This window comes from Pongo abelii, chromosome 13 (assembly GCF_028885655.2).
Source record: "Pongo abelii isolate AG06213 chromosome 13, NHGRI_mPonAbe1-v2.0_pri, whole genome shotgun sequence".
NCBI lineage: Eukaryota > Metazoa > Chordata > Mammalia > Primates > Hominidae > Pongo > Pongo abelii.
The window spans coordinates 116,745,689-116,769,682 of NC_071998.2; the positions used below are offsets into that span (position 1 = coordinate 116,745,689).

A 23,994-nucleotide genomic window follows, 5' to 3' on the forward strand; every position below is an offset into this window, starting at 1 on the left:
CATTCTTAATAAAAGTAATCTTTGGATTATATTGTTTGCACACTCAGCCAACCTAGTGTTTTCAGTGTATTTTTGGCACATATAACTTGACAAAAGCATTTTAAAATGATCCTTAACAAGCCAACTATTTCCCAAATTTATTATCTTCAGTGCTTTGTGATAATCACATAGATAATTTTAATGGAAGATTAATGTAATAATCAAAAGATAAAAACGCCCTTTGGTCTGCCATTAGCTGGTTAATATGCTGTGGCTTAAAACTTGCACAATTTTATGCACTATAGAGTGTTTCACTTTCAATGCATTTTACAGCTTAAGGCATAAAAATATAAGGAGTTTTCATGGTCAATAAAGCCACAGCCTCCATCACTCGATCACGAGAAGAACCTGATTTGAAGAGCCCGACAATTCCTCTGAGATTCATCTCAAAGCCTGTGGCATTAGGGACCACCCATGGCTTAGCTCAGTGACATCTTGGTGGGAAGAGGGCGGCTCAGTAGAGGCTCCACCCTTGTGTGCTCTGTGACCTTGGGCCTCCATCTCCTCTTCTATAAAACGGGGACAATGTCTACATTCTGGAGGGTGGTCAGGAAGATTAAAGAAGATAATGGACATTAGATGTACTGCATGTAGCTGGTGTTCAATAAATGGGAGACGTTCCTACTTCTACAAGCGCAAAAAGCTCGATGGAGGCTTTGCTTGTTCATGATCATTTATTTGACCTCAGATTGTGGCTCTTATTTCCTCCCTTCAATTTCCATCTAAGCTCTCATTTTATGTAAAATTCCTGAATTATAGAACAACAGCATGCATTACTAGAGTCTAAACTGACTCCTCAAGAGCTTCTGATGGCAACAACATTTCTGCCAAGTTCCTGGACACAGGGCTGGGCTTCTGTTGCTTGGTACTGGTGCAAAGCTCACAAAGACACACTCAGGACACTGCAGGAATGGTGGATAAAACTAAGTATTCCAATTGCTATAAAAATCAGAGATGGGGCCGGGTCTGGCGGCTCATGTCTGTAATCTCAGCACTTTGGGAGGCTGAGGTGGGCAGATCACTTGAGGCCAGGAGTTTGAGACCAGCCTGGCCAATATGGTGAAACCCCGTTCTCTACTAAAAATAGGAAAAAATTAGCTGGGCTTGGTGGCGGGTGCCTGTAATCCCAGCTACTCAGGAAGCTGAGGCAGGAGAATCACTTGAACCCGGGAGGTGGAGGTTGCAGTGTGCAGAGATCACACGACTACACCCCAGCCTGTGCAACAGTGCAACAGAGTGAGACTCTGTCTCAAAACAAACAAACAAACAAACAAAAAAATCAGAGGTGGGAGAAGTACTATCTCATCTCTCATGATCATTAGCTCTAAGTAAATCAGGACTGGGTATGCTACAACTCTTCTGGAGTCTTGTGCATGATGCAATATTTCTGCAAATATTTTGATATGGAAACAGACACTTTAGGGAAGGTGACAGACCTCAGGGATTTTGCAGAGAAGCATCTGCTTCGAGGGAGCATTTGGACCTGCAAAATGATTTCTCTGCACTTGATCTTCCACAGTCTCATACTGAAGTCATAAACCTGTGTTTCTGTCATCAATCTGCTGTTGCGAAAATTATTTTGATGTCAAACATGGGATTATAATTTTACTAGAATCCTTCTCAAGTCTTGAATATTTTAATGCTGGCTATAAAAAAAAAAAAAAAAAAAAAGTCCAGCCCCTACCGGGGTAATGGAATATTTCTCTGCCAGGTCCCTAAACACTCTGCACAAGGGGCCTGTGCTGTCTGTGATGCTCCAGTGGGTAACTCGAAGCTCGCTGGCTGCAAGCACTCCCAGGCAGGCCCATGTCGCCACTCCTTGGTCCAAGCGGGGGCTCTGATCAGGCTGGTCTACGAACCCTCTCCCTTTCATCCAGCTAATCATGCTACTCTGTCTGCTCCAAACTGTCCTTTCAGCTGCTCTTTTAAATTGCCACCTACTCCTTTTGAAAATCTTTTGCAGCCGTGGGGAATGTGTCTCAATATATTCCTGGATCGCAATTCTATTTCATTGAAATCTCCCACTCCACTCTTAGGTCATGCATATCTGGGGAATTAAAACACAAGTCTGAAATCTGTCAAATCTGGGGGCAAGTTCTGGTTCTGCCAGCTTACCAGAGTCATGATCCTGGCTCTGCTACTTTATTCCTGAGCCTCACTTTTCATCTGGGAAATGGGAACAACTTTATCTCATGATCTCACAGAGCTGTGAAGATGCACTGTGATGGGACACGCGGAGCCTCTGGCCCAGGTCCTGCACTGTGCAGTCCCTCAGCATATCTTCGCTACTTCTGCTATTATGTGATGACTTCAACTCTTAAGAAAAGACTGAATGATAACTTACATAGGTTTACCACGTCTCATCTGACTTGTACTCTAGCAGCCCTGGTGGTGTGGGGTAGCATAGGTACCATGATCCCCACTTTACAGGTAGGGACACTGAGGCCCAGAAAGGTGATGTGACTAGCCAGGGTCACAAAACTAGGGGTTGGGGAGCCCTCTCTGGTCCTCGCCCCTGCTCTGCCACAGCAGCTGCTTTTCCTATCTGATCAACCTATGGAAGATATGGCTTGAAGAAAGGATTCTCTGCTTGGGAGAGGCTGAGACTCCTAATCCAGGGCTACTCAGAGTGTGGTGCCCAGACCAGTGGCCAAAGCAGCATCTGGCGCTTCTTGGAAACATATGATCTCGGGTCCTATCCCAGACCTCCCAAATCCGCAAGACCCCTGGAGGCTCCCATGCCAAGCAGAGCTCATCTCAGCCACAGTCCACTCTGCAAGGCCCTGCACGGCCTAGCCCTGCCAGCCCCCCATCCCCCTGTGCCTGCCTTGCCTCAGCCCGTTCCCAGCCTGCCTGTCTGTGGTGCTTCCTCTCTCCTTACCTGGTCAACATCTGTGCCTTTTCAGTCATCCTTCAGGGTTCGGCTCTCCCTGCCTCCACACCTCCACCTCAAGTCAGTTTACTGTGACACACCCACACCTTTGAGACTAACAATCTCTTTGTAATTTTCTGTTTTATGCCTTTTTCCTCCAGTAGAGGAAAAGCTCTCCAGGGGCAGGGACAGAGTCTGTCACTGTGGCATCCCAGGCCCTGGCCCGGCACATGGAAGGTGCTCAGTGAGTATACTGTTTAGGTATGGTGACATACAAGTCTAGCAGAAAGTTAGGTATGTTTAGAACAGGTTGCTAAAATCACCTTCAGCATAATTAAGGTATCTTCAAAACAATAATAATTTCCTCAGAGTCTGCTCCAGGAGCTTCAAGGAGCTCCTGACAATGGTTGCAGGAAAATAAACAGTACATAAAAGGAATAAACAAATACAGGAAGAGCCAGGGTTACTGGGATTGGGAGGAAACTGAAAAGGGTCCTGCTTTGACTGAAGCAGGTGCAGAGCAGCTGAGCTGGGGCTGGTGTGGCCCCTGGCACAGGCACTCATCCCCGGGTGGCTGGCAAGCCGTGACACTCCTCCTCTGCCAAACTGGGCCCGGGAGCCTTGTATAGAGCTGCGGAGTGGGTGGGGCTGCGGCCAGGCCGGAAACAGCCTGAAGAGAAGCTGGACCCACCTACCCTGTCTCTGGTTCGAGAAGGAACACTCACCTTGAGCACAATTTCATTGACGGTAGCAGCGTCCGATTCAAAGTAGAGGTGTTTATAGTCGTGATTGCTTAGATACGTGAGTTTAAATATTGCGTGACCTGCAGAGAGAGAAAACTGTGTTGAGGGGTTCTGGTGAGTTAACTATGGCGGGGGCCTCCATATGTTCTCCCCTATCATTCCAATTCGAGCGAGAGCAAGTGGAGGCTGAGCAGCACCTAGTCTTCCCAGGAGTAGTTCGTTTTCTCAGTACAGGCTGGGTATAAAATGGACAATGAAAAAATTTTAAAGACTCAACAGCCAGTTAGGTCCCATTCCACTCTGGAACGCATTCAGGGGAATGCCACGTTAGGAAGTCTTTACGGAACTGCTGCTATATGATAATTACATGCAAAAGGTGGCGTTTTTAAGGGAGAAGGCTAATTAACTCCACATTATTACTCTAAAAATAAACTAACTGTGTTTAAAGTCAGATAAATGAGCAATAGGAAGGAGAAGGGTCAATAGCCACACTATTAGGAGGCTGCTCTCACAGCCTGGGCTCCTGCTGGGAGGGGACTCCTGCTGGGAGGGGACTCCTGCCTGGAGAGGGGGAATCCCATTCTTAGACCTTGCTTGGAAGCTGCTCCCAAAGGCCTCAGGTCATCTCAACCCTGGGAGGATGGGGGCAGGGTGGGGGGCCATGGAAAGCGGGCACCTCACAAAGTGACTGACTCCAGGGGGCAGAGCTTCTGAATATAAATCTGATCCAGGTCCCCATTCTCCACACCCCATCCTACCACCTTCAGGATGACACTGTCATTTCTGGGACCGCTTCCTGGTCTAGCCTCATCTCACTCTGCTGCCCCGACAGGCCACAGGCTGCCAGAGTGCTCACACTCCCACCTGCCACACCAGCCTCTACACAGGTTCTTCCCTAAGCCTGGGATGTCCTCTCTCACTAACCTGGATGGGAAGGACCTGCTGATCCTGGGTGGCTCAGCTCAGCTGGCACCTTCTTGGGTGAGTCTTCATAACCACACTTCTAGGCGCACTTCTTGTGTGGGCCTACCACACGGTACCGTGGCCCTCCAAAGGAACCTGCTTGTCTTATTATACCTGCAGCCATGGCTACATTATCTGGGCCTGTCCTTTTGTGTCCAGACATGTCAATCGGATTCCCTCTTCTAAATGGAGACATAGATGCTGGGCTGTCTAAACTGGCACAAGGACTGAGAATAAGATGAGGGGCTTTGGGACTCCCAGGCTCAGGACCATGGGGACTGCCCCGGCCTATCGGCACTGTTATCCTTGGGTTCTAGGAGACCCCTGTGGCCTTCCAAGAAATTCTTCTTTCTCCTTAAGCTACTGAAGTTGGTTTCCATTACTGGCAAGCAAAGGAACAGTGCCCAAGAGAGACACGTAGTCAGTATTCAGTAAACCTTCCTAGACCAACAAGCAGCAGGTGACATCTCTAATACAGAGGTCTCCTGCAAAACGCCCAGAAATGACCTTCCCTAGTCTTTCAACAGACCTTAGTGTCTGTCAGATTAAAATTCAGCATATCCTTTCTATTAGTCCTTCTCATCCGTTGTCCTTTTAATTGAAGCAGCGGCTGGTCATAGTTATTAATTAATAATATATCACCCATATTACTGTAAGTTCACCTCTTTCCCGGAGAAATCTTCTTGGGGACTTTATTTACAGTAGCTAATTTTTCAGATCTCCAAAAATAAACTGATATATGTTGTACATTTGTGGCCAGAAAAGTTGAGCCACTGGTATTTTATCCTGGAAACATCATTATGATGTACTAATTGTGACTATAAATCCTAAATTGAAAAAATTACCTAATAATTTCTGAAAAACCTCACTTTCAGACACTCGACAAATTTAGCCTGATTCTAAATCATGGTACTAAAATGTGAGAATTTCCTGACTGGAAGCTAATCACTCTGTTAACATATAAATTCTGTGTTTCTAATAAGGAGGTGGACCTTACACAGAGGCATCTGTGTGTGCGTCTGTATATGTTCACATTCACAGGATCTACCCCACAACATCAGCATCTTGTCGGTGACATCCCTGTGTGGAGGAACAATGCAGGCACCTTTGTTGGCCATGCTGTGAACAAGCACAGCCATCTACGAAGGACACAGGGCTGTGAAAGACAAAGAGACACCCCCTCCAGGAGGCCTTCCTGCTGACAACTGGCCACGACAGACACAGACACCAGGGCCTGGGGCTAGAAAGAACCAGAAGGTCTTAGGGAGACCTGCAGACCTGAAGCTTCGGGGTTCACTGACCACTTTGATAAGACAGCTTATGGACTGTCCACACCACCTGCTCCCGCTTGTCTGACAAAACCGAACCAAACCTCAAAGCACTAAAGCATGTTTTGCCTGAACAATTGAGACACTGTTAAAAAGGTTTCCTGCACTTTAAGCAGAGCCCAAGCTATACACAGCACATGTAATATGTAGTCTGCACGGCCTAGGAGCCTCAGAAAGGAAGCGTTGACACTGTCTCCTTGGGACTATGGTGCCTGTGAAGCATGTCAATTGTGGGCTGCCAGAGGGGAGGCCTGTGGTTCATCTGCACAGTCACGTGAAAAAAACAAAAAAAATCATACCAAGCCAAGTCTCCTGAAAGACTGCATATTTGAACCAAGTGACCCTAAATCCCCTGTCCTCTGAATTTTGAATGTATTTGGTTGCATGTGGAGGCTGTGTGTGTCCCCTGCCTATCCCCAGGGCTCATTCCAGCACCCATCTGAGGAAGAGTGAAGCAGGTGAGGAGGAAGAAGAGTTCCAACATTACCCCACTCTCCCTCAAGCCTCCGGTCTGTTTGTCCTTTCCAGTGAAAGCATTCACTCCATAGGGAGAGGGTAACAAGAGGGCAGAGAACGTTCTGTGGAGCACTTGTGTTTGGACTTGAACAATGACACAGCTGCAAAGTTAATCACTGGGCCAAGGCACGGTGGACAGCCACAGCAGACAGCCCCCTCTTGCTCTCTGCAAGGAGTGATGAGTGGAACCCTGGGGGGCAAGTGCAGGTTAAGATCAGCAGCCATGCTGGGCCATAGGACATGGGGCGGACTCACTCCGCGGGCGTTTCTGCCCTGAGTTCCCCTCACTAGCAGCCCTGTTTCGCTGGGCGGCCAGAAGGGCAGTTTTCCTCAGTCTGGGTTCTGCCAGGAGCATGGGCTAGGGCAAAGGACAGAGAAATGAACACCAAGAGTCAAATATGATGAGCGTGAAGAAGGTAAACGCAGGGAGCTGCTGTGGAGACACCAAGGCAGAAGCACCTGGCCAGGATGGAGAAGAGCCGCTAGGGACAGTTTCTTGGGAGGAGCTGACACCTCGGCAGTTTTGGAGGAGGGCAGGGAGTCAGCTGGGTAAAGGTGAGGGTGGAGAAGGGTGAAAAAGAGGAAGATGCCACAGGGCAAGGAAACAGCATGGGCAAACATACAGGGTCTCCACGGGAGCTCTGGGCAGACCAGGGTCATGTGTGGCAGGCAGGTGGGAGGGAGAGGGACAGTCGCAAAGGGCTGAGAGTGCCTGGAGTCACCAGCTGATGGGGGCCACTAGTGGGGCTTAAGCAGGGCAAGTGAAAGAAATGGGCGAACTGTGTTTTAGGGTGTTCTCCCTGGTTCCCTGGAGCCTGGAGGTGAGGTAAACAGTTCCCGTAGTCAGCCAGGTAGGAGTGAGTGCAGTTTTGAGCTAGACAGGCGCAGAAAGATACTGAAAAGCAATTGGAGGCGAGAACTACAGAGAAGGCAATGTTGGCAGGATGGGGAGACTCTTTCACAACAGAATAATAGCTAATAATCAGAATTCACACTTTCATAATTTCACCCAGACCAAGACCTATATATTAAAGTGTAACAATTCATTGACCTCTTGCTGGAAATGAATCTGTCAATAAACATGAGTAATTTATGCCACATGGTAAATTTCCACCATAGATGTCTGGGAAGAAGGAACTGCCCACACTTCAATACTGACTGAACAAAAGAACACCTGTTATCAGATACAATCAGCCTCAGACACCTCACAGTTCACCTCAGGTAGAAGAGGAAGAGGGGGCCAATGACCTCCTCAGCTGCAGCCCACCAGGCATCTGTCCTGGGGCATTAGAGGGAAGCAGAGGTAGGCAAGTTACCCTTGAAAATTCCAAGACCACCAGCAGTTTTCATAGGAACAGGGTTAAGTCACAGGAGCAAGCTGTCTTTCTAAAAAATAGCTGAGACACTGGTTGTAAAAAATAGCTGAGATGCTGGGCGCAGTGGTTCAAGCCTGTAATCCCAGCACTTTGGGAGGCCAAGGTGGATGGATCACCTGAGGTTAGGAGTTCGAGACCAGCCTTGCCAACATTGTGAAACCCTGTCTCTACTAAAAATACAAAAATTAGTTGGGCATGGAGGCATGCACCCGGAATCCTAGCTACTTGGGAGGCTGAGGCAGGAGAATTGCTTGAACCCAGGAGGTGGAGGTTGCAGTGAGCCGAGATTGTGCCACAGCACTCCGGCCTGGGCGACAGAGCGAGACTCCAAAAAAAAAAAAAAAAATCAGCTAAGAAAAAGTTATATATTAGTATGACTTTAAAAAAAATGCAAAGTTTAATATTCCAATTAGCTCAAATTATTTTGCATTAATTGTTAAATTCTGTTTAAATTAAGGTTTAACAAAAGCCTGAGACACAGAGGAAAAAAAGCATAATTCCTGAAGTTAGAATTAGGATGAAATCCTAGCTCTGCCATGTTTCAGCTGTGGGACCTTGGCAAGGCACCATCCCTTCCAAGGTTTGCCTGGCTGTAAAGGAGGGGACAGCATCTGTCAGTGATCTCTTATATGTCACATATATCCCTGCATATAGCAGGGACTCAATGGGTGGAGGTGGTAATTCATTTAACTATGATGGAACTGATATTTGATGATAAAATGCTCATTACTTTGAAGATTGCATTTTTAATTGAGCCTCCTTTGAGTAGATTTGCTTTTACAGTGCTATGTAAATAAAATGCAATATAAGAGGGTATAAATGTGGCATCTAAGCACTGGTCACATGCTCAGGGCAGATACTGAAACTGTACCTCCACTCCTGAGTACTGAAGTGAAAATCTGGATATGTAGAACTGTATTTACACTTATGTAGTTTTTCAAAGTAAGACAGAGAAGATAGAATTTAATACCAAGCAGAAACTAATTAGTGGCACAAATGTCAGAAGTGGAGACGTCCAGCTTTTGTGCTTTAATTCATCTTCTGTATTATGGATTCTAACTAAAACAGGAGGCTGTGCTGAAAAAACAGGTTCTTCCTGCCAGTTCAGGGGGTGTGGCCATGTTGGAAAGGCTGCTGTGGTCATGAGATGGGATGGCTTAAACATACAGGAACAGCACTCACAACCCTGCTAAAAGAGGTGCTCCCAGACTTCCATTGCAAATCAACTGAAAGGAGGGTCTTTTTTTGATTTTCAATTTTTGCTTTTTTTTTTTGAGATGAAGTCTCACTCAGTCACCCAGGCTGGAGTGCAGTGGTGAGATCTCGGCTCACTGCAACCTCTGCCTGCTGGGTTCAAGCGATTCTCCTGCCTCAGCCTCCCGAGTAGCTGGGATTACAGGTACCCGCCACCATGCCCGGCTATCAATTTTTTTATTTTCCATTTGCCTTAGGAAAAGTCTCAAGGGAGGGTCTCTTCTAACACAACCTGCCAGTACTGACTGTGGCTGGCCATGACTGGTCAGAGCTGGAGCTGCCAGAATAAGCCTGTAGCCCACCTTTGTCTAAACCCCCAGGTGTCACCACTTGCCAAAAATATAAAAATAAACCTGTTTCTTTTCCATATTAAAAATACTAGAAATTTAGAAGACAGAGGAGAACCTCCACACCCCACCCCAAAATCCCAACACTAGCACAATGACATTCACGGTCTCTTTCCTAACCATTCTCGCCTGTTTTCACAGTTGTAATCAGATTGTATACTAGAAGTTGAGCTTAGTTTTTTTAAGTTAACATTTTACCATACCCCTTTCCCTGTTGCAACAATTTCTATAACCACCATTTTCAATGGCTGCATTTTATTCCAACCAGTAGATGTGAGCTACGGGTCATGTTGCTATCTCTGTTGGGCTTCCGGGTTACTTATAAAATTGCCAGTAGTATAAATAAGGCTACAAAGAACAGCTTTGAGGCTTGGGATTCTTTCTCAATTCCTTAACATCAGGCATGGATACTTTTTGAAAACTGAGTTTCCAAGGTCTGATGTCTTCTGGGCCTTCTGGGCCCTCTGGCCTGAGAGGGGAACATTCTCACTGGATTTCTTGGGGGAAACCGATGGGAACACACATTGTTTTAGGCAAAGCTGCATCTTTCTGTAGGTCCTACTAGGAAATGCTGGACTGGGGTTCTTTGGTCTCTGGGCTGAAAACTCCCTCCTGGTTGGGTCTCCACCATAAGCAACAGTTCTGAGCTGCCTGTAGGGAGCTTCAGCTCAAGGTAATTCAACTGGCAAAAGGGAGTGCTCCTTCCCAAGCACTCCTGCGTGGGCAGCGGCCTGGGCAACCTTAGTAATGATCTCTTTGACCTCTAGAGCAGGGGATGTGCCTGACCTACTTACATTTCTGCCTGGATTCTCAAACTCACTCTTTCTCTCTCTTTGGCTCCTTCCTGTAAACATAATTAAATCTCTAATTATAAAAACTCCCATGGCAATGTGATTTCCCTCCTTCCTCTCACGTATGGAAAACATTCTTGCTAAGGTCACTATGCCCTCAATGTCGAGAGATCCAGTAGAGATTTCTCAGCTGTTTTCGACACTTCTTAAAGTCCTGGCTTCCCTGGAGGCACGGTCACCTGATTCTTGAGTCCACGTCTCCAGTCATCTGTTTCTCACATTTCCTTTGTGATCTTCTGGACCTCCACGTGTCCCTTAGGCAACGGTCTTCCTGAGTTCTATCCTTGATCAGCACCTCCTCTAACTACGTTTTTCCTGTGTCAGGTTTGCCCTTGGGTTTTAGTTACTACTCACATGTTGGTGATGCTGAAGCAGCTATGTGGCCTATACCCTTCTGCAGAGTTTCAGAGCTGACCAGTGGATACGGCTGCCACCTCCACATGGCCCCCAGTGCAGCATGTCCAGAACAGACACCAGCATCTCCCCTTAAATTGGCAGTTGTGGTGGCACAACTGGAGGCTTCACCATGCACCAAGTACTGGGCATTTGGTCTCCTAGTTTTCACATGTTTATCTTCCGTCCCTCTCTATCCTGGGACCACGGACCTCACCCAGGTCCTGATCATCTATTGCTTTTTCTCTGGTTTTCCTTCTTTTGATCACGTCTTCTGCAGATTCAAACATCTACTCACAGGAGTTTTTTTTTGTTTTTTTGTTTTTGTGGTTTTTTTTGAGGCAGAGTCTCGCTCTATTCCCCAGAGTGGAGTACAGTGGCGCGATCTCAGCTCACTGCAACTTCCGCCTCCCAAGTTCAAGCCATTCTCCTGCCTCAGCCTCCAGAGTAGCTGGGATTACAGGCGCCTGCCACCACACCAGGCTAATTTTTGTATTTTTAGTAGAGACGGAGTTTTGCCATGTTGGTCAGGCTGGTCTTGAACTCCTGACCTTGGGTGATCTGCCCACCTTGGCCTCCTTAAGTGCTGAGATTACATGCATGAGCCACCGCACCAGCCCATTTTTTTGAGACAGAGTCTTCCTCTGTCACTCAGCTGGAGTGCAGTGGTGCGATCTGGGCTCACTGCAATCTCTGTCTCCTGAGTTTGAGTGATCCTCCCACCTCAGCCTCCCAAGTAGCTGGGATTACAGGCGTGCGCCACCACGCCCAGCTAATTTTTGAAACTTTAGTAGAGATGGGGTTTTGCCATGTTGGCCAGGCTAGTCTCGAACTCCTGGCCTCTAGTGATCTGCACACCTCGGCCTCCCAAAGTGCTGGGATTACAGGCGTGAGCCACCACGCCTGGCCAGGAGTCATCCTTTTAAAACATACCATCTGGACCCCCTACTTAAAACTCTGCAGTGCTTCTTTTCCTATCATCCTCAGAATAAAGTCCAAGCTTCGTAAGATGATTTTCAAGACCCTAGATCAGCAGTTCTCAAACTTTTTGGTCTCAGAAGCCCTTTATACTCTTAAACACTATTGAGGAGTCCAAAAAGCTTATGTGGATTATACCTATCAACATTTATTGTGTTAGAAATTCGGCCAGGCATGATGGCTCATGCCTGTAATCCCAGCACTTTGGGAGGCCAGGAGTTCGAGACCAGCCTTGTGGCCAACATGGAGAAACCCTGTCTCTACTAAAAATACAAAAACTAGCCGGGTGTGGTGGTGTGTGCCTGAGGCTGGGCTGGGAGACCGAGGCATGAGAATTTTGAATCTGGGAAGTGGAGGTTGCAGTAAGGCGGAATCATGTCACTGGCCACTGTACTCCAGCGTGGGTAACAGAGCGGGACTCTGTCTCAAAAACAAACAAACAAAAAAAGAAAATAAATGAAATTAAAACTGAGAAATTAAAAAAATATATTAATTCATTAAAATAATAAACCCATTACAAATTAACATATTTTAAAATCGAAAAACTCTTACATTTCCCCAAAGTTAAATAAGAGTGGCATTATTTATTTATTATTTTTTTTTCTGAGACAGAGTCTCACTCTGTTGCCCAGGCTAGAGTGCAGTGGCATGATCCTGACTCACTGCAACCTCCACCTCCTGGGTTCAAGCGATTCTCCTGCCTCAGCCCTCTGAGTAGCTGGGCTACAGGGGTGCAACACCAGGCCTGGCTAATTTTTGTATTTTTAGTAGAGATAGTAGAGACGGAGTTTCGCCATGTTGGCAAGGCTGGTCTCGTACTCCTGACCTCAGATGATCCATCTGCCTCAGCCTCTCAAAGTGTTGGGATTACAGGCGTGAGCCTCCGTACCAGCCTATTTTATGTTTTGAAATCTCTTTAACATTTGGTTGAACAGAAAACAGCTGGATTATCCAATCTGATTCTGCATTTGATCTGCTGTGATATAGTTTTGGTTAAAGTAAATGAAGAAAAGCCAGCCTCACGCAGATATGTTTTTGGAAAAGTGAGGCATATTTTAATGTTCTTCTTTGTAAATATTCCTCTTTGATACTACACTGAACTTGATAAATGGTATTTTCTTAAAGATTAGTTGCAATGTGGAATATAAACCTCATTAATAAACTTTTTTGTATTCTGTTACATTAAAATCTATTGGTCGGTTTTACATTTTGAATCTTTCCCCTTGCCTGCTTTTGTAACATCATGTAGTAGTCTGGAAAATATTGGTTCACTGAGTTATGCAGATTTTCCAAATGTTGACATATTTCATTTGACAATATAAAAAAAAATCACATTCATTAATATCACTACTGATATCGGAAGTCTTTAAGCGATGAGAAGCCAAGCTCAGTGATGGAAATTTCCCAAAACTCTAATTTTCACCTGAAAGTTTGAACTTCATCACTGGCAATAAATACTATCACTTGTTCTCCTTGAAGTGACAGACTCACTTCCTTCATTTTCAAGAAAAGGTCTGCCCAATATTCATTTGAATAACCATAGTTTGTCAGTTGTTCTTTCAAGTTATAATAATGTTCCATGAAACAAACAACTGGTTCAGCTTGCAATTCAAATAATTAAACAAGTGCTATTCCTTGAGACAAGTACCCTACTTCTGAATGCAGCAGAAATGCTTCCATGTACTTCAGGAAATAAATTAAGAACAATGGCTTATGAGTGCCTTTTGACGCTTCAATTCATGTGTAAGTTGTTCTAGTAAAATACCACATTGCATTTGAATAACCAAGTATTGATTGAGGTTTATTCTTCAGCTCTTAGAGAAGTAGATAAGAAACAAGTTCTGCATCTGGGAATTTCCTCCTTGGAGGGACTTAAAGTCTATGACAAGCTTGAGTTTGCAAGTACTCTATGGGAGGCTAAATTACTACAAATGAAACCTCATCTATCCAGAATCACTGGAGTGGAGAGCTAGGGTAACCTTTGTGCAAAAAGCCTTTTTCCATTTTAAGCATTAAAATTCCATATTATACACCTTCCTTCTGCATTAGAGTATAAGGAAAAGAAAATACTGTTTTATCACTTTTTTCTGTATAAGTACTGAACATCATGATTCTCCCAGGGTTGCAAAAGGCTCTATGTTGTGCCACAAAATTGCTCCATACTACAATGTTTACTGAGTTTTTGGAATGCTCTTTAATAGTTTTTGTTTAGTTTTATTTTTGGTCAACTCTGGTTAGCTTTCACTTCCCACTGTCTTTATTATTTCAGTTCTGTCATTCTCTCTCCCTCTTTTAATATTCTGCATTTAATATCCTTTAGGAAGAGAAACCAGATAACCAAGCAAGGATGAAATTTGTTTAAAAAATAAGACTTCATACACTCTGAGTTGGGGCTAGGGTTATTCTTCCTTCAGGAAAGCACAGGTGTTGGCTGCGTGCAGTGGCTCATGCCTATAATCCCTGCACTTTGGGAGGCCAAGATGAGAGAACTGCTTAAGGCTAGGAGTTCAAGGCCAGCCTGGTCAACACAGTGAGACCCCCATCTCTATTTTAATAATAATTTAAAAAACCCCAAAAAACAAAAATAAAAAAAATGAGAAAACATAGATGTTTAAGTGCCTTGGCTTTGTGTCAGTGGCAGAGGGAAGACTGTGGACCTCTGTTCCATTTACAGATAACTTTGGATAAGTTATGTAGCTTCTCTGAGCCCCAGTTAACTCATTGATAAAATGGGAATATTATCTGTCTCACAAGTTGTTAGGATTACATAACCCTAAGAAGTCGTCCAACAATCTTAGAATTATATAATGAGTGTAGACACAACCTCACAGAGCTGTTGCAAGAATTAAGTAATGCGTAAAAAGGACTTGGAACATTGTCTGATGGGGGAGGTTCCCCTTGCTTCCTTTTTCACCTCCACTCTCAGACAAGCAAACTTTTCCTATAAAGGGCCAGATAGTAAATGCTTTAGGTTTTATGGACCAAGAGATAAAATTGAGGATACTTTGTAGATACACAAGGAGAAAAAAAATTCCACATTTTTTATTGACAAAATTCAAAATTTAATCATCAAATACATTTTTTGGGTAATACAGATCTATTAATAAGAAGTGTAGTTTTTTTTTTTTTTCCTTTGGTTGAGGGAATAACATTTCACTTAAATGGGATCCAAAATTAGTGTTCTCTATCATCACATCAATTGCAAATGTTTTTCTGTAAAATCCATTCTTGCCTGATAGGCCATACAAAAACAGGTAGTGGGCTGGATTTGGCCTGTGGGCCACAGTTTGCCAATTCCTACTGGAAAAGGTCTCTCTTGCTCCTTCCCTTTTTCTTGGTTCATCCCATATCGTTGGTAACTGATATTTTGAGTGTTCTTAGTTCTCTGTGCAGATTTGGGTTTCCTTCTGGTATTTTTCCCCTCCAGCCTTTCACTTTTGATAGTGTAAGTTTTAGTGGCAACAAATTATTTCATTTTTTGATTGCCTGAAATGTCATTATTTCATCTTCCTTTCTGAAGGATATTTTCACTGAATATAGGATTCTAAGTTGACAGATTTTTTTCTTTTAGCACTTTAGAGGCATCATTCCATTGTCTTCTGGATTGCATTATTTCTAATGAAAAGTCAGCAACTATTCTTATCTTGGTTTCTCTATGTAATATGTCTTCTTTCTTCGGCTGCTTTTAAGATTTTTCTCTTTATCACTGGTTCTCAGCAGTTTGATTATAATGTGCCTTGGTGTGGTTTTCTTTATATTTATCATGCTTAGCTTTCATTAGGCTTCCAAGATAGCTGGTTTGATATTTGAAATCAAATCTTGAATAGTTTTTCCCTTCTATCACCAAGACTACAATTACATATATGTTAGAACACTTGCTATGACTCCAAAGGCTCTAATCTCTTCATCCATTTTTTCTCTGTGCCTTGAATAGTTTCTATTGTTCTGTCATAGAGTTCACTGATTGTGGCAGATTCTGAAATGGCTCCCAATGATCCCACCTTCTGCTTTTCACACCCTTGCGTAATGCCCTTGTCTTGTTTGTGGCCTGGACCTAGTGACTTGCTTCTAACGAATAATACAGCAGAAGTGTTGGGATGTCACTTCTGAGAGTAAGTTATAGAAGACTGTAACTTATTCCTTGCTAGCACTCTCTCACTCTTGCTTACTTTGGTGAAGCCAACTCCATCATGTAAGCTTCTCTTTGGAGAACTGAGGATGTTCCCAAGGAAGTAAACTCTGCCAGCAACCACTCAGTAAGCTTGGAAGACCTTGTCCGAATGAAACCTTGAGATGACTGCAGTCCCAGCTGACGTCTTGATTGCAGCCTTTTGAGAGACCCCAAGCCAGAGGACTCAGTTAAGCTGTGGGATACCTGACCCACCAAACTGTAAGACAGTAAATGTTACTGCTGTTTTAAGCCACTATGTTTTGGGGCAATTTGTTTTGTGGCAATAGATAAGTAATGCACTGATCTTTTTTCATCATCATACTAATCTGCTCCCATTTAGTGAATTTTTTTTTTTTTTTCTTTTTGAGACAGAGTCTCACTCTGCTGTCCAGGCTGGAGTACAGTGGCACGATCCTGGCTCACTGCAACCTCTGCCTCCTGGGGGTTCAAGCGATTCTCCTGCCTCAGCCTCACAAGTAGCTGGGATTACAGGCATAAGCCACCATGCCTGGCTAATTTTTGCATTTTTAGTAGAGACAGGGTTTCATCATGTTGGCCAGGCTGGTCTCAAACTCCTGACTTCAGGTGATCTACCCACCTTGGCCTCCCAAAGTGCTGGGATTATAGGCATGAGCCACTGTGCCCAGCCCATTTAGTGAATTTTTTGATTCAGGTATTGTATTTCTCAGCTCTGGAATTTTCATTTGGTTCTTTTTAAGTTTGAATTTTTCTTCTTTTTGAGTTCTTAAGTCCCTGAACATATTTATAATAGCTATTTTAAGGTACTTCTCTGTGAATTCTATCACCTCTGACTCTTCTGGTTCTATTTTATTGATTGATTGTTTCCTTGGTTATGAGACACATGTTCCTGCTTCTTTGCATGTCTAGTAATTTTTAAGTGAATGCTGGACACTATCAATATTACACTGTAGGTGTCTGCATTGTGCTGTCCCTTACAGATTATTGGGCTTTGTTCTGGTAGAAGCTAATTTACTTGTGGATCAGTTTGATCCTTTCAAGATTCCTTTTAAGGTTTTGGCAAGGATTAGGGCAGTCTTTAGTCTATGGCTAATTTAGTCCTATTCCTAAGATATGGCCTTCCTGGAATCACTACTAAATGCCCTGGATGCTCCACTCTGGTTAGCCAGAACTCTAGTTTATAGCTCCCCAGTAGTTGCTCGCCCAGCCTTCCAAGGTCCCACTGCAGGCATGCATAGTTTAGTATACAGTGAAAGATTCAAGGGGCTCTTTCTAGAGCTCTCTCTCCCTTCCCCATACTCTATTCTGCAAATTTCAGTTGCTTTAGCCTCCTCCACCTCTTATCTCTGTCTTCCAGCTCAGTGAGAGACTGTCATACTTTCCTTGGGTTCTCTCTTCCTGTCAAAATCTGGAGAAAAGCTGAGGTGATCATCGGTCTCACCTCTTTGTTACCTTTCTCTCAGGGTTCACAGTCCTGAACTGCATATTTTCTAATGTCCAAAAGTGGTTTTTATATTTTGTTCAGTTTTCTAATCATTTACGATAGAAAGGCTAATCTGGTAGCAGTTACCATGTGTTGGAAGTTGCATATGGAGTCTTATAAGCAATACACACTTTCATTTTAATGAAACTATGGCTTACTTTTTCCATGTCTAAGAGAGTAACTTAAAATCTAAGCTCTCCATTTATTTATTATGAAAACACAATTTGGAGCTTGGCAGGAGGCAAGGGAAAACAGATTATCCCCATCATTTATCCAGCTGAGAAATCTTTCACACAGAATTTTTCAGTAGGGAACAGCCCCTGCCCTTACCCTCTTCTCAATTAGGATCTCTTCTGATATTAAAATCAAGAAAAAATGAATTTGAGAAAATGGTAATCAAAATCTAGGAAAACGCAAATGTATAGAAATTTTTCATTTTACCTAGGCAATTGTTTTGTTACAATGGGTCCATAAAGCCCAAGTCAACAATTAAGTGAAAACTTAATAGCAAAAAGGAGGCTTCTCCCAGGAGGAAAAAAAAAAAAGTTGATACCCTCAAAATGTTTTTTACTCTAACAAATATCAATATTCCAATCAACACAAATTTTCTTTCTTGTTTATTAATACGTCCGAGGGAAAAATGAAGAAAATTTACAGAAAATGTAAGAAAACTCACTATCTCAGCACCAGCCAATTTGCCTCATAGACATTCTTACTTACACATTCTGTAAACATAAACATAACGTCCCCTATGAGCAACTCTAGTGCCTGATGACGAATATGGGAGGTGTGCTCTTCTTACCAACTATCTAGGGGTCAGAGGAGAATCTTCTGACTCCGAAATTCAGAGTGTTGATCCTTCTAGGGCCCACTGTATCAAAACACCTTTTTTCTAGGAACTACAGAGACAAGCACGTTGGTACCATCTATCATACACTAAGGGTCAATAGCAATAGTTTAAGAGTAAGATGTTGGCTTTCCCTTGTCACTACAACTGTGAGAAGTTCTCCACTGTGCTCCCACACCCCTTTTTGAAGAACCACACTTGCTCTTGGCTGATTCCAAATTCCAGAGGCACTTTCAAATCTCATTGTGCCTAGGCAGAATTAGAGAAAGTCATCAAGCACTGGTGATGACTGGACAGAAGCTGCTGGATTTCTGGAGGAAGCAGAGAGTGTAAATAAATAGGCATGCCTAGTGCACAAGTCAGATGTCAGCTCATGATGACCAGGTCAGTCAATGGGACACACGTTGGCCTGGCTGAGTTCTCAGGGACCTGGCCAATGCTATCCAACTCCGCCAAACTGTTCCCTGAAAGCACAGTGATTTGCCTGTTTCACAGCAGATTGCAGCTTTAGGTTACCGAAAACCAAACTGGGTCAGAGAACCTAAGAAGACAGTTCAACATTAGATGACGCAAACTGGCCGTCTGCTTACGGTTTTTCTCCACCTTTATCCTGCGATGCACTCCAAGTCTTTCCCTCCCACACGCTTGGAAGAATTGTGGTGGTCCCCTTGGTTGCCTAAACCCATCTCCCCGGCACTCCCTTGTTTTGGAAGGAGATGAGAAATAAATCAAAATGCACTAAGCAGCACTTCCACAGGCACTCGCCTCCTTCATTGAATGTGCACCTCATCAATCACACTATTGTCTGCTTGAAAGGCGAGCCTTGTAAATGTCATATCCACTCAGGCCCAAGGAGAGGCGCATCCAAATGCAGCAAGGAGTTTTAATTGGATAGTGTAATTAAACTAAAAAACCCCAGCAGACTTCCTTTGACAGGATAGATGAAGACCCCTTTTAATAGGGCTAGGAAACATATCTGTTAAAAGGATGAGGCACTGCCTGCTCCTGATTGTGCTCCAGAGTACTCTTATGAAAAGGCAATTCAATAACTGGGGCATTAATACGTGAGAGTCCGTTGTGTTCTGTAATCAGGCAGTACTTACTGTAGTTGATCTGGAACTTATGAAATAAGTCCTTGTTAGAGAATAAAAACACAACATAACATGTCCACCTAACGTCTGGAGTGCCTGGATCTCCCGGGAGTGGACAGAGCCTGAGGAAGGGCTGTAGCCTTCCTTGGCTGCAGCTCCAGTTATACTGGAGTATAACTGCAGGTGCCTCACCTACTGGGCCCTCAGTGCACCAGCAGGGCTGTGGATATCCAACTGTCCACCTTGGGGCTGTAGCTCTTTCATCCAAAGGTAACTAAAGTCATCCTCATTCCTCTTTCACACATTTCGTGAGAGCATCTCAAGAATATGACAAAAGTCCTGGGTATCTCCTCCCTTAGGAACTAGAATGCCTATCACATGAGAAAGAGAGAGAGCGCATGAGCGAGCAAGAGCGCACACGCGTGTGTTCTCTGCTAGAACCACCCATGTCAAACAGGGAGAAAGAAATCAGGTGGCGAGGATCCAATGGATAGGCTGGGGTGTGCCCAGGGTGATTTTAGTAACAAGCATGAATCCTTCAGCCACAGTCTCTCTGCTCTCCTTTGTTGGGGGTGGGCTGGGAGTGGGGGATGCACATACTGGCACATTCAGCCACACACATACATGCGAGGCCTGCAGCTCTACAAACAAGTAACAAAATCAGTGAGAACATATGAAGAAGTTTGTATCTTCACAAGGCTCTCTTACAAGTGGCCCATGACAATCCCTTGCAGCTGGAATGCCAGTTCAGGGAACCCAGCATCTGGATGGATCAAGACAGCCTCTGAGCTGGGGCTAAGGTGGGATGCAGAGGTGAGATTTCAGACCAGCCCATCTAGCTTACCAAAAACCAGCTTTGCTTTGTTTACATAAACCTTGAAGTCAGTTTCCCTGAGCCCCTCAGGGTTTGTTTAATGACTGACTGCTTTCACTCTTCATAAAGCCTGTTTGGAGCTATTTGCAAACCTATGAACATTCTTAATACGGGTCTTTCACTATGGGTTGATGAACCCTTAAAAACATGTAAGTGAATATGTATAATCTAGGAAAACTGGATACTGAATTAAACCATCAAATACCCTTAGTTTAACTGAAAACTACATACAAGCATTTCAGCCATCAATTTGGCTATGACTTCTAGCCAGTATGAATTCTGCTGGAAAAGCCATTTTCGTACAGATGTGGAATTCAATGGGAAAGACTGACTCGTGTACCAACATCAATCAAAATGTCGACTTCCCTGGCAGCTCTCAACAGTAAGGCAGGTTCAAAGGTCACAGGATAAAGAAAAAGCCAAGCTCTGGTTCAGCTCTAATATCTCCTCGGTAGAAGTCTTGCAAAAGTACCCCCTTCTGTATTAGCCTTGCTTTCATTAATCTTCTTGCCATCTTCTTTAACTAGTCATGCAGAACCGCTCGATAGCAAGACGTATAATGGGGAAGGCCCTGTGCCTATTACCGCGTTAACATTCTCTTAAGCCCCAGTGCAACAATGGAACGGGAAGGCAAAGGAAATCTGCGACTACAGGGTGCAGTGCAGGCAATTCAATTACAGCCTGGACTTACCTATGTCCTTCTGACCTACAAAACACAAGAGGCCTTTGTGTCTAACTGGCTTGGCCATTAAGGTTGCTGAAGATCACAACAATGCTGATCTTTTCTGTTTAAGCTAAATCAATGTGGACAAATCATTATTCAGTAGCTTTAATTTAATTAGTAAATTAAATACACTACTTTACAGATCTTGTCAAGTACTTATGAAAAGAAAGATTCATTTAAGTGGTAGGTCACCAATAAGCCCAGCTCATTTAACTCCTAGCCTTAACTGAATCTCATTTCAAATATCTAGCAGGTTCCAGTCGCTAGGGTTTTCCCGCCTCCTGCAGTTGTGGATAACTCTTAACCCCAGAGTTCCCATCTTACATCCAAATGGTGTTTTGGACAAAAAGAAAAACAAAACAAAACAAGAAACCCCCTAACGTAACCAGCATGAACAGAATCAGATTTCCTTTGAATTATACTATTGCAAGAGAATGTAATCAGGTTACCTCTATTATGTTGCTTCCTTAAGATTTTATATGATCTATGCTTAATTGAGATACAGCGCTCTTTTCAGCTATAAAGATGACAGCTACTTTATTAAGGTTTAAATCTGATTTCTTAATGATAGGCTGCTTCTTTTAAAGACTCTAAACCTGCACAACCTTCTTATGATGAAACCAGATCTGGCATGGCTGAGTCTGGTTCTGAAATACAGCCTGAGTGTCTCTGATGGGTACCAGCTTCACAGAAAGGTCCCTTGCTTTTGTTTCAGGTAGGAATGTGAGGCTAGTGCTTAAAAAGAGAGCCACAGCATTCAAAGCCTGTGTCTAGAACTGGACATGGTGGCGCATGCCTGTAGTCCCAGCTATTCGGTGGGTTGAGGCGGGAGGATCACTTGAGCCCAGGAGTTTGAGCCCAGCCTGGGCAACACAGTGAGACCCTGTCTCATATATTTAAAAAAAAAAGCCTGTATCTAGATGTATATAAGGATGGAAACTTATTTCCCTAAGAAAGTTTAAACATGGTAGTTTCTGATATGGAAACATTCTCCTCCTGTATGTGTTGTATACATCCTTGACCAGTTATAATAAATTAAAATCAATTCACCTTTTAGGGGCTTACGACATCTTTCAAAATAGCAAAATCTGACAGAGGGAATCACTAATTTGAATAATAATGGCAGCATGATTTTTTTTCTCCTTAAATCTAGAAAGGCAGGATTTATTCTTAATTTCTCAAGGCTTGTGATACACAGTTTTCCTCAAAAAACTCTTTTAAGAATTCATATTTATATGTACAATTTTTTAGGCATGTATCTATTTAGCCATTAAGTTCAAGTCCTTAAACACTCACAGGGACAGAGCAATAAATCTTCCCTCTGAGACCCCAGCCTAAGAGGGAGAAGTTGGGGGGAACGGAAAGAGAGCCACGGAACTGTTGTTTACGAAGCGCGGCTTCTGAGCCTGGGTCTCTCCGGTCCCGCAATATGTGTAATTATGTATTTCCCTGCAGCCGCTCAAATGCTCAGTCTCTTTGCCAAGTCAGCTATTCACACACTTTTTGGATATGGCATCAATTAAACTTGAGTTCTATGCCTTATGACGACCAAATTAATGGTTTGACAGCGGCTTTCTCAATAAACACTGCAAACTGGCCACAGTCAAAGGTTTAAAAACCATTTCTTTTCTGTTCAAAATTCTGACAAACATGTCTCAAGTAAGACTGGGGATAACTTCATTATCCTCCCTACACTTAATGTCTTTTTGTAAAGAAAGCTGTTTAATAACATGTCTGCTCTGTTTTCACAACTAAATTATTCCAGTTGGTCACACGTTCCAGTCTTCGGCAAGACATTTGTGTTACCAGAGATAAAAACATGAAAAAGGAAATATATTGCAGAAATCAAAAACCTTATCTACTTCTAGACTCTCTCTCTTTGCCATAATTCATTCAAGAAGGCCCCAAGAATAATTTTTGATGTAAACTCAGCTACAAACATACATCACTATGCTGATAAAAATCACACGCTAAACTTATGAAATATAGTGACTTTCATTTCTTTAGTGATGTTAAAATAACTTTTTTCTAAGGTTCAACAGACACAAAAGATAAAAAGGGTTACCATTAATCCTTTAAATAATAAAGAAACAGAAGACGCCCCACAGATTAATTCTGTGGTCTGAGGATGAACTTGTTAGATTGAGTCACTGAATTAATTTGATGAAGATACTGGAAATCATAAAACACATAGCATCAAGCCGATTCATTTAATACATCTTTGTTTGGGCACTTTACAACATAAATTACGTGGAATAACTTTTGGATTCTAAATTCTGGCTTCAGTAAGTTCAGTTTTCAGTTAACAAACATTCAGTGAGGACAACTCTGCAGGCTCCGTGCTAGGGAGTGAGGACACGGAAGCCAGTTCTTGGGTCAGTTACTTCAGTATGGAGATGGAGGTGGGAGGGATGGGTGGGCCTCCAATGGATAAATACAGCACAAAGGGGTATTCCTAGAGGCATGTGCAAACTCCTGGGGGCAAAGTGAACAGAGAGAGCCTGACACTGGAGCTGAGTCTTGAAAAATGAGCAGGCTGAGTACAGGGAGGTGGAAATGTTTGTAAGTTAGAGAGGGGGTCAGGTTTGAAAGGCATATTCCAGGCAGTGGGAACAGCACAGAATGCATCGTGTGCAAGTAGCTACAGTGATCACAGCCCAAATGTGAGATGGGAAACTATGGGCTATGAGGCCAGTGTGTCAGCTGCTTGTCAATGTCTGCAAAGGCTATGCTGAGCAGTCTGCATTTTATTCTGTAAGCCTATTTCAAATTTTTTTTCTGGCTGAGAGTGGTGGCTCACGTCTGTAATCCTAGTACTTCGGGGGACTTAGGCAGGAGGATGGCCTGAGGCCAGGAGCTCAAAAACAGCCTGGACAACATAGCAAGACTTTGTGCCTACAACTAAGTAGAGATCCTTTGGTTCAAGGGGAGGCCTTATGCCCAACCTTCCCCCACCACCCACCCCGTACCCCTGAGGTCTCTCTGAAATGCTAGACAGGGACTTAGGCAGTGTTTTACTGGTGCAGTGAGCCTCTTTGTTAAGGAAAAAACTTGAATCCTGCATCTAGTTCCTTCTCTAACCTTTCCACTCTAGCTTATCCCTTTATGCAACACAGAAGTGATTGCCTTTCATTTCTCAGAGACATGGAGAATTCATAAAATGTT

At 43.7% G+C, this 23,994-nt stretch overlaps 1 protein-coding gene across 8 annotated transcripts in view; it reads right to left on the bottom strand.

Moving 5' to 3' along the window:
• The window catches only part of MAPKAP1 (MAPK associated protein 1), a 265,491-nt gene that overhangs the window by 3,409 nt on the left and 238,088 nt on the right, over positions 1-23,994 (bottom strand). For all 8 annotated transcript variants that reach the window (XM_054519346.2, NM_001131510.1, XM_024251698.3 and 5 more), the window contains 1 exon segment: positions 3,637-3,734. In XM_054519346.2, coding sequence (XP_054375321.1) covers positions 3,637-3,734 — 98 coding nt within the window.